Source organism: Caretta caretta, chromosome 8 (assembly GCF_965140235.1).
Source record: "Caretta caretta isolate rCarCar2 chromosome 8, rCarCar1.hap1, whole genome shotgun sequence".
Classification (NCBI taxonomy): domain Eukaryota; kingdom Metazoa; phylum Chordata; order Testudines; family Cheloniidae; genus Caretta; species Caretta caretta.
In genome coordinates, this window is record NC_134213.1 from 42392920 (window position 1) to 42411645 (window position 18726).

The 18726-nt window shown below is 49.9% G+C and overlaps 1 protein-coding gene and 1 long non-coding RNA gene across 2 annotated transcripts; one reads left to right on the forward strand and one right to left on the reverse strand.

Annotated features, from left to right (window-relative positions):
• Positions 1-2902: 2902 nt before the first annotated feature.
• On the forward strand, positions 2903-10138 carry CCDC190 (coiled-coil domain containing 190). Its single transcript, XM_048859685.2, has 4 exons — positions 2903-2969; positions 3669-3879; positions 4938-5067; positions 7195-10138. Exons 2-4 carry the CDS (start codon positions 3717-3719, stop codon positions 7817-7819), a joined length of 918 nt encoding a protein of 305 aa, XP_048715642.2. The 5' UTR covers positions 2903-2969; positions 3669-3716; the 3' UTR covers positions 7820-10138.
• A 4391-nt stretch (positions 10139-14529) lies between these two features.
• LOC125640779 (uncharacterized) lies at positions 14530-17061 on the reverse strand. Its single transcript, XR_012669780.1, has 2 exons — positions 15878-17061; positions 14530-15218 (listed from the first exon to the last, which is right to left on the reverse strand). It is a non-coding gene; the product is annotated as an uncharacterized LOC125640779 (long non-coding RNA).
• Positions 17062-18726: the final 1665 nt, after the last annotated feature.

Consider the following 18726-nt stretch of genomic DNA (forward strand, 5'->3'; position numbering starts at 1 on the left):
CAGCCATGCCCATGGTCCCTCTGGGCACCACATTTTAGGAAACATGTGGATAAGGTGGAGAGAGACAAAAATGATCAAATGCTTAGAAAAGCTGACCTCTGAGGAAAGTTTTTAAAAAGGGCATGTTTAGAAGACTGAGGGGGGATCTGATAGCAGCCATCAAATATGTTAAGGGTAGTTTTAAAGAGGATTGTCATCAATTGTTCTCCATGTCCACTGAAGGTCGGACAAAAAACAGTGGGTTTAATCTGCAGCACGGAGGTTTACATTAGATATTAGAAAAAACTTTATTTCAATAAGGGCAGTTAAGCTCTGGAACGGGCTTCCAAGGGAGATTGTGGAATCCCTGTCACTGGGGGGTTTTAATAACAGGGCTGGTCTAGCATTACTTGGTCCTGTCTCAGTGCAGGGGGCTGGACTTGATGACATCTCGAGGTCCCTTCCAGCTCTACATTTCATTGATTCTGTGTGCCTTTTGTAGCTCACTGCCTCCCCACCCCCCTTCAGATATTTACACGGTAAGCTTGTCAGGCCAGGGGCTATGTCACAGTGTGTTTGTACACCTAGCACCATAGAGCCATGTCCTGGACTGGCTTCAGACACCACAAGGGGGAGGGGAATATTTTGTATTAGATCAACTTCTGCTGGTGAGAGAAAAAAGCTTTCGAGCCATATAGAGCTCTTCCTCAGGTCTGACTTGTGTATAAAACATGCAGCCACAGGAGCAGCCAAGAGGTCTGGTCTGAGGAAGAGCTCTGTGTAAGCTGGAGAGCTTGTCTCTCTCACCAACAGAGGTAGGTCCAATCAAAGATACTACCTCAGCCACCTTGTCTCACTAATATCCTGGGACTGACAGGCTGCAACAACACTGTATAGATAATGTTAGTAATGGGGAGGAGGAGGAGAAGGCCCTGCCCACCACAGGAGAACGCTTGCTTTTCTCCTTAGCAAATAAGGAGAAAGGAATAACCTTGCTAAGCTCTTAGATACCCAGGGGACAGGTAACTTAGAAATACTCACAGCAGGGAGCTAAGCAGGCAGAGTGGGCTGAGCTGGTGGCTGAGCTGAGCTGCCTACGTTCTGGAGAAGCCCATGACACTCTGTTAGGGTTCCCTCCCCACTCTGAACTCTAGGGTACAGATGTGAGGACCCGCATGAAAGACCCCCTAAGCTTATTTCTACCAGCTTAGGGTAAAACTTCCCCAAGGCACAAACTCTTTGCCCTTGGAGGGTACACTGCCACCACCAAGTGATTTAACAAAGCATCAGGGAAAGGACCACTTGGAGTTCCTATTCCCCCAAAATATCACCCCAAGCCCTTACACCCCCTTTCCTGAGGAGGCTTGAGAATAATATCTTAACCAATTGGTTACAAAGTGATCACAGACCCAAACCCCTGGGTCTTAGCACAATAGATAAATCAGTCAGGCTCTTAAAAGAAACAAAACTTTATTAGAAAGAAAAAAGGTAAAAGATGCACCTCTGTAAAATTAGAAGGGAAGTTAATCTCACAGGGCAATCAGATTTAAAACACAGAGGATTTCCCTCTGGGAAAAAACTTTAAAGTTACAAAAAGAAAACCAGCACAGAGAAAATCACAAGCCAAAACAAAAGTAAACTAATGCATTTCCTTGCTAGTACTTATTAATTCTAATGTAGTTGGATTGCTTGCTTTCTTGATCGCTCTCTGGCAAGCACACAGAACAGACAGACAAAAGCCTTCCCCTCCCCACCAGATTTGAAAGTATCTTGTCCCCTTATTGGTCCCTTTGGTCAGGTGCCAGCCAGGTTACCTGAGCTTCTTAACCCTTTACAGGTGAAAGGCTATTGTGCCTCTGGCCAGGAGGGATTTTATAGTACTGTATACAGGAAGGTTGTTACCCTTCCCTTTATATTTATGACACACTCCAATAAGGGTGATGTATGCTGCTGCTGCCCTTGAGCCTCTGCACAGTGGAGCCTCTGTTACAAACTGGCAATGCCTTCTCAGCAATATAATACCTGGCAACAGTTTAATAGCTACAGGGAGGCTTTCACAGTGCCCTTGCGAAGAGGAGGGGCCCATGGCTGCGGACGCCAGGGTGGAATGTCTGCTTGGTAGAGCGCATGCAGAGCAGCGACAGGCAAAGCTCTCCTCAGCTGAAAGCTGACCTGTCACTCAAGTGGCCCTGCTGCACCACGGCTGTAAGGTGGAGGCTGGGGAGGGATATGCTTATGGCAATCACACCATGAGCATGTCATGGGGTTTGTGCATTTAAACATCTCAACCTTCCCATTGCACAAGATGCTCCTCACCCAGAGTGGCCCAGTGACACTGGGGCACCGGGGGCAGTACCAACATTCACTGAGCCAAGGGGGGACTCCGTAGGGTTAGCAATCCCAAATCAGTCCATCTTTGGGAGATGCCCCCTGTCAGGGGATTAAAGCACTGTCTGTGATATTAGGTAAGGAAAGATGGCCTGTGACACTGGTCTGTTGAGTGAGTCTTCTAACGGCTTTCTGCCTTGGCAAATTGAGGGTGGTGAGAATAGCTGTTTCAGTGTGGTGAGGGTGAAGCCCACCAGATCTGTAAAGTGCTTCGGGTCCTCTCGTGGGAGATGGAGACATTCTCTCATGGCAAAGTGCTCCTTAGCCTGCGGAGCTCTTCCTGTTTCAGGTCCTGTGATAAATGAAGGTGAGGCAGTGTGGGGGGTGGGGTGGGAGGGGTAGCTTCCTTTTATGGACACCCAGCCAGCCAGTTAGCTATAAAATCCCTCTTCGTAGCTCTTCTCTACTTACTTTACCTATAAAGGATTAAAAAGTCTGGCTGCATGCATAGGTAAAAGGAAGTGAGTGGGCACCTGACCAAAAGAGCCAATGGGAAGGCTAGAACTTTTTAAAATTGAAACAAGGCTCCCTTTTGTCTGTGTGTGATTATTCTCCCAGAGAACAGGGACAGGGCTGGACTAGGCTGTAAGAGCTTGCGCCAGGTATGGAAAATCATTAAATCATACCTAGAAACTACTCATTTGAAATCCCAGATATGTAAGTAGATCAGGAAATGTCTAGGAAGACGTGATTAGGTTTCTCCCTTTTATTTCTTTACGGCTTTTGGACTTCTCTGTGCTAACCCCCAAATGCTTTTGTTTTGCTTGTAACCATTAAGCTGGACCTCAAGAAAACCATTCTTGATGCTTAATTATTATATTTGCTCTTTTAAAAATCTAGCAATAGCCTGAGTTCCAGATGTATTTTCTTTCTTTCTGTTTTTAATAAAATTTACCTTTTTTAAGAACAGGATTAGGATTTTTGTGTCCTAAGAGGTTTGTGCAGGTTGTTCAATTAGTTGGTGGCAACAGCTGATTTCCTTTGACTTCTTTCTCAGCTCTTCCCTGGAGGGGGGGGGTGAAAGGGCTTGAAGGTACCTGACAGGGAGGAATTCCCAAGTGCGCCTTCCTGGGTCTAAAGGGGTTTTCTTTTTTTTTTTGCACTTGGGTGGTGGCAGCATCTACCCATCCAGGGTCAGAGAGAAGCTGTGACCTTGGGAGTTTAATACAAGCCTGGAGTGGCCAGTATTAATTTTTAGAACCCTTGCAGGCCCCCACCTTCTGCACTCAAAGTGCCAGCGTGGGGAATCAGCCTTGACAGGTCCCTTCCATGGTGCTGTGCTCTTATCTGGGACTTTCCAGCCTACGAGGGGAGCAGCTGTCGGCATCATACATCAGTCAAAAACACCTATGGCAGAGGGAGACCCATCCAGGCACTGGGAGCTGGAGAGACAGGATGTCAAGCAGGTTGAAGCCCGGCTCAGCCATAGGCTGCAGGACTTAGAGGAAGCACGACTCTACCACATGAATTCAATGATCAAAGAGCAGAGGGAGATACAGAGACTGCAACAAGGTGAGGCTCCCTTCCCATCTCCTCCAAATAGAGCCCCCAGCCCAGCATGAATTACAAAGAAACCCTCCAAAATTAGACATGCAGTGAGGAGAGATCCTGCCCAGCAGCAAACTCAGCAATCCAAGCAGTGGGGGAAGTGCGAGTGAAGGACAGAATCTGTGAGGCAACCCGCAGAAAGGGCCAGTTAAAGAGCCACTGGATATTTGGTATTGGTGTCTGTGCTGCGTAGCTGTACCGCACTTGCCTGTCTTCTATGCTGGAACTTGCCTGTGTCAATATCAATTCCATTCCTAAGTTAGGTGTACGAGCAGCTCACACAGCCTTTCCATTTCCACATTACGGCATTTTTGCAGCACTCTAAGCTGCTGAGGGGTGTAAGCGGAAAGAGGAGGCAATGTTTCTGGAAGATGTGGCTGTCAGTTAGGTTGTCGCCAGACCAAGTGAAGCCAGGGACATGGTGGGTTGGTGGTGACAGTAAGTTTGCTAGATCTTTTATACTGTAGTTGGATTTATTTGGGAAGTTTGTTCATGACACCGTTGGTGGCATACACAGTTGGCATAAGTGTCTGGGTTTAGTTATGAATTATCACTTGATTTCAAAATTGCTTCTGTGCATGCCTCTTTGCAAACATTGACTAAGCCAGTGCCCAAAGGCACTGTCAGACTGCCCAGGCAAACGATCAGGCCCAAGACGGAGAGGCTTGATGTTGAGAATGGGGAGGGCTGGGACTGCGTGAACAGCTGGGTTTTAAGGAGGAGAGAGCACTTTGCAGGGGAGAACTAGATGGCTGTGCCAAGTGGCTGGGGGCAGCATGGGAGAAAACACACAGCTGAGGGTGGGAGACACAGGTGAAAGGCCCAGTGACAAGAGAGGATTGCACACAGCGTGTGGAGGTAGCCAAAAGGAAGGGCGAAATGGATGGTAAGATTTCCAGCCAGCCAGCCTGGCCCTCAGCAGTGCCTTGGTAGCTGTGCATTTCTAGGGGTGGCCCCAGGCTCTCCTGCACTGCTCCCCAGTGTTCTCCATGATTAGTGATCAGTGTTTGCTCATGTCCTAGGCAATTCCCGGAAGAAGGCCCATGTCACTCTAGGGGACTTCTCCCAGGAGGTTGGTAAAAAGCCAGCTCTGCCCACGCTCCCCACTTCGTCAGGGCAGCAGCACAGCAACAGCCGAGCGGAGCAACTGAGGTAAGGATGTGTGTAATGTAACCTTCCTCTGCAGCCTGGCAACCAGAGTCACTCGCCACACACAAATGTCCATTAGACCTCAGCGCCCAACCAGGCAGGGGTGACGACTGTACTGAGTGCTGCAGGCATCTCCTGCCCCTGGGCAGGGTAAGCCTCAGGGTGGATGGGGATGGGTGACAAGAGGGAGTTAGATGGTTACAAACATGCTAAGCAGCCTATGGCTGGAGATGCCCATCACAGGATGGGGTAAAGGGAGCAGAGGGTAACTCTCAGACTGGACAAGGTTATCCCAAGCTGAGTGTCTTGTCCTGTGGGAGGTTAGCCACACATGAAACCAGCTTCTGATGGCACTTACTGACTAACAGAACTGGTCAGAACTTGGAAAAACATGTTGAAATGGTGACATTGTCCCTTTATCACAGGGTGTGAAATGGAACCATGGTTATTTTATATATTTTTTTAAATTTCATGACAGTTTTCAAAAATTTTTGAATTTTTAAAACTTCAAAATTTTGGATTTTTGACATTTCAAATTTGTGTTGCTCCCCTCCCTCCCCCCCCCCATTGCCATTGAATGCAATAACTGTAATAACGTGGAAAGGGCAGGGTGGAGGCATAGCCGCTTGTCACTCATTCCTGTAGCATTTTTCCTTTTACTGCTCGCTAATTTCAAAACTTCCCTGATTTTGGTAAGGGACAGAGCAGCAAAGGGCAAACTGAGCTCCTGCCAAAGCTTGAGAGTGTTTTGAAGTTACAGAGAGGAAAAAAGGAAAAGAGACAGCACAAAGTGACAAGAAACAAACCCTTGATGTTATTTAATCTGTCACACTCAGTGACAAGACAAAGGGAAATGGAGGGAAAAGGGGAGAAAGAGGAAAAACATCCACTTACCACATTTCACACACCCCAGGTTTTCCATTTTTTGTTTCTTTTCTCATATTTGCCAGTGCAAAAAGTAATGAAGTGAAAAAATGTGCTATTTTCTCACTTTCTTTTCATTTTTAACCTTTTCCTCCTTTGTTTCAGTGAAAAAATGGCAGGGAGAGAGTAAAATATACTAAGTGGGCATTTTACAATAATTTTGAAACAAAAAATGTAGCAAATACCCCAAAATGTTGGTACTTTTTAAATACATTTTTCACTTCAATATTTTTCCAAACAATGAAAAATGTCACTGTACACAAACTCGCTTTGCAAAAACATGTGTGCTTGTTGCCTATAGGTCCCCATTTTTTGAAAGAATTTTTTTTACTGGAAAAATATGGCCTGTCTGGGCTAAAGGGAGCAATGCCCAGCCCATATATATGAGCACCGGGAATCTTGGCTGGAGGAGTCCTGTTGGACTCACCTGGCAGAGCACCTATTGAAGTCCTGGAAAGGTGGTTGGGCACAAGCCTGCCCACAGCTGAAGGTCCCTCCCAAAGCCTAAGGGGAGGAGCTACTGGATCCAGCACTCAAGTGAATGCGGGAGACAACTAATGAAAAACAAGGATGGGAGTGAGGGTCACAGGATCATAAGCAGGGAGCCAGAGAGGGACAGCGAGCAGAGAACCCTGGACAGCACCCACTGCTCCTCTAAGGCATTGAGGGAGCCAGCGGATGTGGCCCAGAGGAACTCTGCCCAGAGTTGTGACCTGAGGGAGGAATAGAAATATGCCCCACAGGTGCAGAGCACCTCCTCATCCAACAACCTCCTCCTGGTGCAATGGACGGCCACTGTGGCCAGCGCCAGGAGGTAGTGGCAAAGAGGTCTAGTGACTTTGTGGGGCCACGGATGGGGTGTGCATAGTGTAGGAGGTGCGGGGAGAAGTGCAGCCAGAACCTAAGGAGAAGGTTCTAGAGGAGCGGGAAAGGGGGCTGCAGCCTGGTGCACCAGGGTCTCCCTCTCGCTGCAGAAGGGGCAGGTGTGAGGGAGAGGAGTGACCCACACCAGGTATACACCTGTGCTCATGGCTCTGTGAAGTAGCCTCACGTGGCAGAGCAGCTAAGCACGATGGGTGGGCAGAGCAGCTGGGCACTGTCATGGGCACTGGGGTCAGGATGGCAAGCAAAGGGAGGTGATTAAGGGAGAGCCGCTGGTCAGTGACTGCACAGGTTTCCCACCCCTCTCTCTTCCCTCCTTTATAGAGCACCGAGAAGTACTTTGCCCAAGATGGAGGGACCCACACGGGCAGCCCAATCACCCTTGCAGCATCAGACACGCAACGGTGACATCCTGGATGATGCAGAACAGGAGTCCTCTGGAAGGCATGGATCGACTTCAACATGCACCCAGACTAAAGCTGCAAGCTCCATCCCAGACATCAACCTGTCTGACCTCAGATATTCCGTCGCCAGGCGGCTGAACATCTCTGCCAATCTGGCAGAGCAGGAAGAAACCAGCAGCCAAGGAGAGCTGGGTACAGGCCCCACAGTGCTTCCCCATGGACAGTCAGAGGCCAGCGATGTGAATGGCAGTGACACCATGCCCAAGCCCACTAGCTGCACAGGGAGAAGGAAGCCTTCCCTTGGCCATGAGAAGCTAAGCTCTGATACAGATGCCTATGCCCCCGACAGCAGCCACCTCAGATCCATGCACAGCAGGCCTGGGTTTCTGGAGTTGTATGCTGAAGCCAGGAAGGCCCGGTTTATCCGGCACAAGGGCATTCCAGCCTCGGAGAAGGAACTCAGCCTGCAAGAGATCTTTGGGCATGAAAACAGCTTAGACCCCAGCCCCCCAGCAGAAGAACAGAAGCAGCACAACCCTAAATGATGGCTCCTTCCCCTAAGGGAGGCTTGTGAGGGTCAACCACAGGAAAAGGTGGTCTGCCCCGCTGTCTGGAACAGCCAGCTAGCCAGGGTTATAGATTCATAGATTGTAAGGCCATTAGGGCATCCAGTCTGACCTGCTGTAGAAGACGTGCCATGGAATTTCATCCAGCTACTGCCCATAGCTTCTGCTTGACCTACAGCATAGCTTTTCGAAAGAAACACCACCTCCTGATGGAAAGATTTCATCTGAGGAAGAATCCACCACAGCCCTTGAGAAGGTGTTTTACCCTCACTGTAAATAAGTTGCCACTTTCTCCCAGTCTGAGTTTATCTAGTTTGATCTTCCTGCTCTTGGCTCTCATTTTGCCTGTGTCTGCTAGAATTAAGAGCCCTCTTTTCTCAGAAATCATCTGCCCATCGAGGTACTTGTTGTCCATAATCAAGTGGTTTCTTAACCTTCTTCTCTTCGATCAGCTAAAGAGATTGAGCTGAATTTCTCTCTCACTCACAGGCAGGATTGCCAGACCTCAGATCAGTCTCATGACTCTTCTCCGAATCCTTTCAGTTTCTCAGCAGCCTTGTAGAAGTGTGGGCCCCAGAAGGGACACAGTGTCTGGTAATGGTCTCACTGATGCAGTACACACAGTGTATGGCAACCCTGCAACGGCAGAGCAGGGGAGTTCAGGCCCCCTGTAGATCTCATTCCTCTGGAATGAAGGGGAGCATCTCCTCACTGTTCCCAGTCACCCAAAACCACGCAGAATATCATCCAAGGTCTGGGGCTCTGCAAGTCCTAGGCCACATTCCATGCCCTCCTGGGTGCAGTGTGCCCCCATGTGGCGATGCCCATGCAGTGCTGCTCCTACTGGCCTGGGCCCAGGCACAGGGCTCTGCAGGGACTCTCTCTGCTGGCAGCTGCAGGCATAGGCAACAGTTGGAAGGAGCCTGTGGCCATGTTTAAAAACCTTTCTGAGGCTGGGGAGTTAAGTGACATGCTGAAGGTTACCCAGAGAATCAGACCAGCTCTCCTGAACCCCAAAGCTCTAACCACTAGGGAAGGCTTTCCCTCCACCCCTAACAATCAGTTTCTGGTGTCCAGAGGCAGGACTTGGGCATGTTCTTCTAAGGCAGCCTTGTTTGTATCTTGTGACGCTCTTTGGGGTAGGAATTGGCTGTTTGTGGCCTGTTTGTACAGTGCCTAGCAAAATGGGGTCCTTATCCATGACTAGGGTTTGTAGGTGCTATGAACATACAAATAATAAATGATGGAATAATTCCTGCCAGCTGAGAACAAGAGTAAGGGACATTCCTTTTCCAATCTGTGCCTTGAGTTTTCGCCTCCCTTGGCCCATCCAGGAGACTCAAAATATTAGGCTGGTTGTGAATTTGTCTTATAATACAACTTAAGTGCACCAAAGCAATCAGTGTTGCCCAGTTGGTCTGAGGGGGTTAACAATATCTGGGGCCTTGCAGAGTTGTTTGTGTTAGGCTGAGGACTGGCTGCTACAAGTCAGGGCTATTCCTGGTGTCAAAGAGTGGCCACACAATCCAGTGACCCTGAACACAGCAGAAACAAACAGCAGGCAGTTTCCTTGCTCACAAATCCTCACATCTGCCCCTGTACTGCCTCTCAGGGTCATGCTGACAACTCCTTCTCCAGGCTTTCTGTCCCTAGCACACACCACCTGCAACAGAGAGCCCAGCCCCTGCATCTGCACCCAGGGAAACCCTGGTTAATCTATCTCCATTACCTCTGGCCTGGCCACGTGGCTCAGTGTCTTGTGCGGGCACCCCCATTGGCTGCGTCTCATTTTACTACATAGACTGGCTTGGTTGCTCCGTTTACAGAGCATAATGATGTCTGTGATTGTCCTTGGGTCTGAGACCCACCTGATGGGATCTGCTAGCACCTTCCAGCATAACTACATCCATCTGAAAGGCCCTGGGACTGAAGCATGGAAACAAACTGCTGCCTTACTAATGGATGGCCTGAACCTGTGGTGAACTCTGTTCTCCTCGGCCTTTATAGTCTGTGAGTGTTGCTATGCTAGCTATGACAGAGTGGGAATGTTGTTAATGTCTTCTCTGAATACTGTGTGCGTGCCTCAGTTTCCTCCTATGTGTTACTCAAGTATTCAGGTGGTGGGATGAGGGTGTGTGATCATTGCAGCAGCCCAAGAGGGTGTGTGACTCTCTGTAGCCTGGCAGTTGAGGGCTGGGCCCCCACCTCTGCAAGGATCAGCCGAAGGTGTTGCTGCAGACCAGGTGACCTGCTGGCCGGGAGAAAGAGACAAAGGAATGAGGAGGGGCAACAGGCGTGTCTGGGGCCAGGCAACTGGAACTGGTCAGTCTCCTGTTTGGGACTCTGGGGGTGGGGGGGGGGAGGAGTCCAGGGCACCAGGTCCGGGATTCCCCCAAGATGGGCTTGGCTGAAAGTCACTGATTTCTGTGCTAACAAGCTCTGCTCTATGCTATGTATCTGTCAACTAATAAACCTTCCATTTTACAACACTGGCTGAGAGTCACTGCTGACTGTGGAGTTGGGGCGCAGGATCCCTCCAGCTTCCCCAGAAGCTCTGCCCAGGCAGACCCCTCTGTGGGCAGTGCACGGTGTAATCTCACACCCACCAAAAGTGATCACTTTGGCAAAGCAGCTCCATCATGCTAAGCACTTAGGCAGAATAGGCATGTCTATGCAAATACGGTCTGTTCCTGAAGCCTTTTCCCCCAGTGTGTCACTAGATGTCAGGGGAGAGCTCATTCAGACCCTGCTTACACTGATTCTGTTTTTAAAGTGCCCTGGGGGGGGGGTCGGTCACATGTTCCAGGTTTTCTCCACAACTGGGAGAGTGAGAAACCTACTTTTTAAAAGCCAAGTCAAAGTTCTTATGCAATCACTGGACTCCAGGAGATGTGAACAAGGGGTGATCAGCCTGGTAGCTGGTATACAGGGGCTTATGGCATTAAGGGGTGGGGAGGGGAGGAGGGAAGGACAAGGCCACATTACAAATCAAAATTTAGGATATGCCAGCCTTCTGCTGCTTGGGCAATCCTCTGGGGTGGAGTGGGTGGGTCCCCGGAATCTTCTTCCCTCCTCCCCCCCCCGCCCCGTGTTCTTGGGCATCTGGGTGAGGAGGCTATTGAACTTGGGGAGGAGGGAGGGCGATTATACAGGGGCTGCAGCGGCTGTCTGTGCGCTTGCTGCCTTTCCCTCATAAGATCCACCAGATAGCAGAGCATGTCAGTTTGCTCCCCCATCAGCTTGAGCATGGCATCCTGCCTGCTCTCATCAAGCGCCTCCCTCCTCTCATCCCGGTCATTGAACGCTTTCCAGGACTAGAATCATAGAATCATAGAATATCAGGATTGGAAGGGACCTCAGGAGGTCATCTAGTCCAAACCCTGCTCAAAAGCAGGACCCATCCCCAATTAAATCATCCCAGCCAGGGCTTTGTCAAGCCTGACCTTAAAAACTTCTAAGGAAGGAGATTCCACCACCTCCCTAGGCAACGCATTCCAGTGTTTCACCACCCTCCTAGTGAAAAAGTTTTTCCTAATATCCAACCTAAACTTCCCCCACTGCAACTTGAGACCATTACTCCTTGTCCTGTCCTCTTCCACCACTGAGAATAGTCTAGAACCATCCTCTCTGGAACCACCTCTCAGGTAGTTGAAAGCAGCTATCAAATCCCCCCTCATTCTTCTCTTCTGCAGACTAAACAATCCCAGTTCCCTCAGCCTCTCCTCATAAGTCATGTGTTCCAGACCCCTAATCATTTTTGTTGCCCTTTGCTGGACTCTCTCCAATTTATCCACATCCTTCTTGTAGTGTGGGGCCCAAAACTGGACACAGTACTCCAGATGAGGCCTCACCAATGTCGAATAGAGGGGGACGATCACGTCCCTCGATTTGCTCGCTATGCCCCTACTTATACATCCCAAAATGCCATTGGCCTTCTTGGCAACAAGGCATTGACTCTGCCATTGTTTCCCTCCACGCATTCAGCTGTGCCCTATCTGTGCGGGAGGATTGCATAAGCTCTGCAAACATGTTGTCCCAGTGCATTTTTCCTGCCTTCTAATCTGGGCCAGCCTCTGCGACGGAGTTGATAGGGGGCGTGTTGAAACATTTGCACCTGCGGTAGGAGAAAAAGGGAGGGTAGAAGTTTAAAAGATACATTTTAGAGAACAAAGGGGAGACTGTTTCTCAGTGAAACAAGCAATTCATAGTACCTAGCACATGTTATTTCTGTACAAGGTCGCATTTTGCCTTTTATACTGAGTGCCTGCCAGTTTGGTGTGACTGCATCACATGTGGCTGGGCAACAGCATTCAGCTTGCAGGCAGCCATGGTAAGCCCTAGGGGCACAAGGGGTTCTGCTCCTTCCACATTCATTACAATGCTTTCGAACTGCGGCGCCCTCCTTTCCCATGCCAAGCAATGCCTGGTGGATTGGCCATTTAAAAGGAGGGCCTGCAGTCTCTCTGGGATGATCGCTTCACACACACACACACCCACACACCACCCCGCACCCTTTAGGCCAAACGCCAACAGGCCAGCATGGATGGGTTTCCACCTTGGGAGGGGGTGGAGGGTATTGGCTCCAGGGTGATGAACAGTTCCTGGCTGCCAGGGAGAACGGATTCATTGCTTGCTGCCTGTGCACTCTCCTCCTCCTCCTCTTCCTCCTCCAAAAATCCATCCTCCCTACTCCGTGAGAGTCTCCCCTTGCAGGTGTCCACGGACAGTGGTGGGGTAGTGGTGGCATGTCCCCCTCCCCCCCCAGAATTGCATGCAGCTCATCATACAGGCGCCATGTATGGGGCTGTGACCCGGAGCACGCATTTGCCTCTCTAGTCTTTTGGTAGGCTTGGCTGAGCTCTTTGATTTTCACACGGCATTGCTGTGTGTCCCTGGAGTAGCCTCTGTCCGTCATGCCCTGGGAGATTTTCGCAAATATGTTTGTGTTCCTTTTTTTGGCCTTTTTTTGCTTAACTGATCACTCTCATTACAGTGTGTATGGTAACACCCATTGTTTCATGTTCTCGGTGTATATAAAATTGTCCTACTGTATTTTCCACTGCGTGCATCTGATGAAGTGCGCTGTAGCCCATGAAAGCTTATCCTCAAATAAATTTGTTAGTCTCTAAGGTGCCACAAGTACTCCTGTTCTTTTTGCAGATACAGACTAACATGGCTGCTACTCTGAAATGAGTTATTCCTTATGATCCAAAGTGACAGTGAGGGTTCCGATGACGATATTGACTCGAGTAACACATATGACATGAGTTTGCTTGTGGCATTCACGGACATGCTCACCACCGTGGAATGCCGCTTTTGGCCTTGGGAAACAAGCACTGAGTGGTGGGATTACATCCTCATGCAAGTCTGGGATGACGAGCAGTGGCTGCAGAACTTTTGGATGAGAAAAGCCACTTTCACGGGAATGTGTGATGAGCTCACCCCCCTCCCACCCTGCGGCGCAAGAACACGAGCTGTCCTGATGGTGAAGAAGCGGGTGTATATTGCAATCTGGAAGCTGGCAACTCCAGACAGCTACCGATCGGTTGCTAATCAGTTTGGAGTGAGAAAGTCGACCGTTGGAATCGTGTTGATGCAAGTTTGCAGGGCCATTATTGCATCCTGCTCAGAAGAACCGTGACTCTGAGTAACGTGCAATGTCATTGTGGATGGCTTTGCACAAATGGCTTTCCCTAACTGTGGAGGAGTGATAAAAGGCAAGCATATTCCAATTCTGGCACCAGCCCACCTAGCCTCCGAGTACATTAATTGGAAGGGGTATTTCTCTATGGTTCTCCAGGCGCTTGTGGATCACCGTGGGTGTTTCATTGACATTAACGCAGCCTGGTCTGGAAAAGTGCATGATGCATGCATCTTTCGGAACACTGGCCTGTTCAGGAAGCTGCAAGCTGGGACTTTTTCCCCAGACCAGAAGATCACTGTAGGGGAAGTTGAAATGCCAATTGTGATCCTTGGAGACCCAGCTTACCCTTTAATGCCGTGGCTCATGAAACCCTCCTCACGGAGCCTTGACAGCAGCAAGGAGCAGTTCAACAACAGGCTGAGCCAGTGCAGAATGACTGTGGAGTGTGCTTTTGGCTATTTAAAGGGCTGCTGGCGCTCTCTGTATGGGAAGCTGGACCTGGCCGATGACAGCATCCCTGCAGTTACATCTGTGTGCCGTACCCTCCATAACATTTGTGAAGGAAAAGGTGAATAATTCACTCAGGCATGGAACTCGGAGGTTTGGGGGGGGGAGGGATAGCTCAGTGGTTTGAGCATTGGCCTGCTAAACCCAGGGTTGTAAGTTCAATCCTTGAGGGGGCCATTTAGGGATCTGGGGAAAAAAATGGGGATTGATCCTGCTTTGAGCAGGGGGTTGGACTAGATGACCTCCTGAGGTCCCTTCCAAGTCTGATATTCTATGATTCTATGAACTCCTGGAGGCTGAGTTTGAACAGCCAGAGAGCAGGGCTATTAGAGGGGCCCAGTACAGGGCTGCAAGTATTAGGGATGCCTTGAGGGAGCAATTTGAGGCTGAAAGCCACCAGTAATGTCTGGTGCCCTGCACAGGAGTGAAGTGCAGTGGTTCCAATGTTTGTAGGAATCTGTGTTTGCTACTCTGATTTGCAGTGCCTGTTTCTTTCCTGGGCTAAGGTATCTGTTACTTTATGCAATAATAAAGAATGTTTTCAAAGCCAAAAAAATCCATTTATTGAAAAGAAAATTCATTTATTGAAAAGAAACACAACTGCTTGGGAACCAGAAAGGGCAAGGGGGTGGGGTGGGGAACGGTACAATCACAGGTTTGCGGATGTCCTGTTATCATACTCAGCCTTCCTGTCTGGAGTGCTGTGCTGCACTTGAGGATGGCTACACTGCATGGTGATGGGGGTTGAGTGCAGTGGGTAAGGGTCGTAGTGTTCAGGGCTGGGTGGTGAAGCTACAGGTGTTGGAGGCAGCTGGTGGCAGTAAGAACCCGGATGTTGGGGGAAGTGGGTTGGAGGTGACATGGGGGCACAAGGGAAAGAGTTTTGGGACAAGGGCTGCAGCGGGGGGGAGGAGGGGGAGCAGGGGCGGTAGTGCTCCACCTGCATGGCTACAAACGCCTGGATAGAGTCCGCTTGGCGCTCCATTATGTTTATCAGCCGATCCGTGCTTTGCTGCCAGAGCACTGCGCTTTTGTGCTGGCGCTCCTCATTCTGCTGGCGGAGCCTCCTTTCACTGTCCCGCCACTCCTGCACTTTTCAATTTTCATGACTTGAATGCTGCATTACTTCATGCAACATGCCTTCTTTGTTTCTACGTGGTCTCTTTCTGATTCTTTGGAATCTTTCGGCTGGTGATAACACGGCCGGCTGAGATCTCAAGGTTGCATCTATAAAGGCAAAATGCAACACTTAGCAGAGGCAGCATTGTTCACAGCAGACAGAGCGATGATTCCTCTGTACTTAAGGGCAAGCACAGGCTACACAATAGCATAATTTGCCCATTCCAAAGCGAGCGCATATAACCCATGGAAGCCCCAAAATGGTGAGTAAGCACAGGGTCAAACGTGACTGATTGTTTCACGGCTGTATTGTCCTCTGGGTTTCTGTGCCTTGGGGAGAGCCAACAGTGGCAGGGGGCCCCTATACTGAAACACTGTCCCCACAGGAGTTCGTCCTGGAAGATATCTCGTTGCTGAGGGTGACCTGGGAAGCAAGGGAGGGTCTTCTACTGCAATGCGGCTTCTGCCCTGGCCCATATGCAGCTTGCCTGTGTGCAGCAATGGTCCCCCCGCCCCTCATGGCATAGTGGCACGGACAAGTGAGCCTTACTGGGACAAGGACCACAGTGGCTCTCCCGAGAAACCTGCGCAAGCGCATTGCCCAACTTCTGGATGAGACCTTTGACGAGATCACTGAGGCCGATTACTGCGGTGTGAGAGAGCACATCAACGCCCTATTCCGCATCTAGGCATGCACGCAGCCCTAACCCTCCTCGCCCCAAGAGCCTGCACTGAATAACTTCCTTCCCAAAATAAAAGCCGCTTACTGGAAATCTCCTCTGGTGTTTGTCCTTCCCCAAGCACCGGCCGCCACTGGCTACCTTCCTCCTGGCTTGAGAACAGCTCCTGGCTGCATGCATCTAGGGATTCTGGAGTGTCTTCCTCTGCCTCAGCACCCTCACTCCCGCTTTGCTCCTCCTCCTCCCGCCTTGTTGAACTGGGCTCTGAAGTGTCCATGGTGGTACTTGGAGTGGAGGTGGGGTCGCCCGCAAGTATCGTGTCCAGCTCTTTGTAGAAACGGCAGGTTGCAGGGGCAGCACCGGAGCAACTGTTTGCCTTGTGGGCTTTGTGGTAGGCATTCCGCAGCTTCTTCACTTTAACCCTGCACTGCAGTGCACCCCGGTCATGGCCTCTTTCCATCATGTCCCTTGATATCTGCCCGAAGGTATCGTAATTCCTACGGCTGGAGCGCAGCTGGGACTGGACAGCTTCCTGCACCCAAACACTGATGAGGTCCAGCACCTCGCCATTACTCCATACCGGGGATCGCCTGGCACATGGAAGCATGGTCACCTGGAAAGATTCGCTTAGTGAACTGGCTGAGCAAACAGGAAGGGGATTTTCAAAATTCCCAGCGAATTTAAAGTGCGTGTCTGATGGTTGGTCACCTGAGGGCAAGGCAGTAGATTTCAAAGTGATGACCAGAGTGGCTAGAACAGGCATTGTGGGACACCTTTGGAGGCCTATCACAGTGCACTAACAGACCAGGGTGTCCACACTGGCTCCACGGTGCTCCAGCAGGGGTGCACCAAATGTTATTCCACTCGCCGAGATTGAGTACCAGGAGCACTCTAGCCGTGGAGTCAGAGCGCTGTACGTGCCTTGCCAGTGTGGACGGGGAGCGAGCTAGTCCACCTGGGGCTCCTTTAATGTGCTCTAACTCGCAAGTGTAGCCATGCCCAAAGTCCCTCCAGAGGAATGAAACAGGATTGAAGACCAGATGGAGGAGCCGCAGCAGCTTTTTATATTCTCTTGCCATGTGGTCTTTCTTTGTCCCAAAGACAAGCTGTCCATCACATGGCATGGAAAAAAACCTCAGAGTTCTGTCCATAGGCAGGTCCCTGCATGCCTTGCTGAGCCACAAGGTGTGTCTGCCTTCTCTCAGTGGGTCAACTGTATAGCTGATGGTCCTTAATGGGCCATCAAGCAGGCTAGGCAGAGCTGACACCAACTTGTCCGCAACCTGAAGCAAATACTCACCAACAACCACATACCACACAACAGAACCACTAACCCAGGAACTTATCCTTGCAACAAAGCCCGTTGCCAATTGTGCCCACATATCTATTCAGGGGACACCATCACAGGGCCTAATAACATCAGCCACACTATCAGAGGCTCGTTCACCTGCACATCCACCAATGTGATATATGCCATCATGTGCCAGCAATGCCCCTCTGCCATGTACATTGGTCAAACTGGACAGTCTCTACGTAAAAGAATAAATGGACACAAATCAGATGTCAAGAATTATAACATTCATAAACCAGTCGGAGAACACTTCAATCTCTCTGGTCACGCAATCACAGACATGAAGGTCGCTATCTTAAAACAAAAAAACTTCAAATCCAGACTCCAGCGAGAAACTGCTGAATTGGAATTCATTTGCAAATTGGATACTATTAATTTAGGCTTAAATAGAGACTGGGAGTGGCTAAGTCATTATGCAAGGTAGCCTGTTTCCTCTTGTTTTTTCCTACCCCCCCCCCCCAGATGTTCTGGTTTAACTTGGATTTAAACCTGGAGAGTGGTCAGTTTAGATGAGCTATTACCAGCAGGAGAGTGAGTTTGTGTGTGTATGGGGGTGGGGGGGATGTGAGAAAACCTTGATCTATGCAGGAAATAGCCCGACTTGATTATGTAAAGAGTTGTCACTTTGGATGGGCTAGCACCAGCAGGAGAGTGAATTTGTGTGGGGGGGTGGAGGGTGAGAAAACCTGGATTTGTGCTGGAAATGGCCCACCTGTTGATCACTTTAGATAAGCTATTACCAGCAGGACAGTGGGGTGGGAGGAGGTATTGTTTCATGATTTCTGTGTGTATATAAAGTCTGCTGCAGTTTCCACGGTAAACATCTGATGAAGTGAGCTGTAGCTCACGAAAGCTCATGCTCAAATAAATTGGTTAGTCTCTAAGGTGCCACAAGTACTCCTTTTCTTTTTGCAACTTGTCTGGGGTGTCACCCAGAAGCATAACATAAGAAATATAGACAGTATAGAGCCAATATTCATAACTTCAACTCCAAAAATGATACACATAGCATAACCATAACCAGCAAACCATAACCTTATCTTAGACACCTTATTTGACCCCCTTTATATAAGATTTGGTGCCACTACAGGACCTTGGTTGCAACAATGATCTATACGGTTCCAGTTCATGTCAATAACATCACAGGGGGGAAGGGAGGTCAGTAAGCTGGGAAGCAGGTGCAGGTGGAAGGTGGGTCAGGGAGACTGGGAAACAGGTGTATGGCAAAGGGGGGTCATAATGCTGGGAATCAGGTGCAGGGGGAAGTGATACAGGAGACTGGGAAGAAGGTGTAGGGGGAAGTAGGGTCAGGAAATGATTCTCCCCAGCCCAGCACGGACAAATCCGTTACCAGGGTCAGAGTGGGCTGGGGAGGGTGGAACGGAACCCCAGCGCCTACCATGTCAGGGTCCAGCCACCAACATAGGGAATTGAGGGTATGCCCCGGAACGGTGAGCACCATGTCTAAACTGTCATGGCCTGGGCGGTACGCAGACACAAGCCACGCCTGCAGGGGCCTGAGCCGCAACCTGGCATGCTGCACGATGTCAGTGCAGGATGCCATGTGGCCCAGCAACTTGAGACA

What these genes read in the sequence shown, in the direction of transcription:
- CCDC190 (XM_048859685.2), top strand. Translation starts at nt 3,717, where the DNA reads ATGGCAGAGGGAGACCCATCCAGGCACTGGGAGCTGGAGAGACAGGAT. An exon ending in GATACAGAGACTGCAACAAG is followed by an intron (nt 3,880 to 4,937) that starts GTGAGGCTCCCT and finishes CTCATGTCCTAG; the next exon opens with GCAATTCCCGGAAGAAGGCC. An exon ending in AGCCGAGCGGAGCAACTGAG is followed by an intron (nt 5,068 to 7,194) that starts GTAAGGATGTGT and finishes CCTCCTTTATAG; the next exon opens with AGCACCGAGAAGTACTTTGC.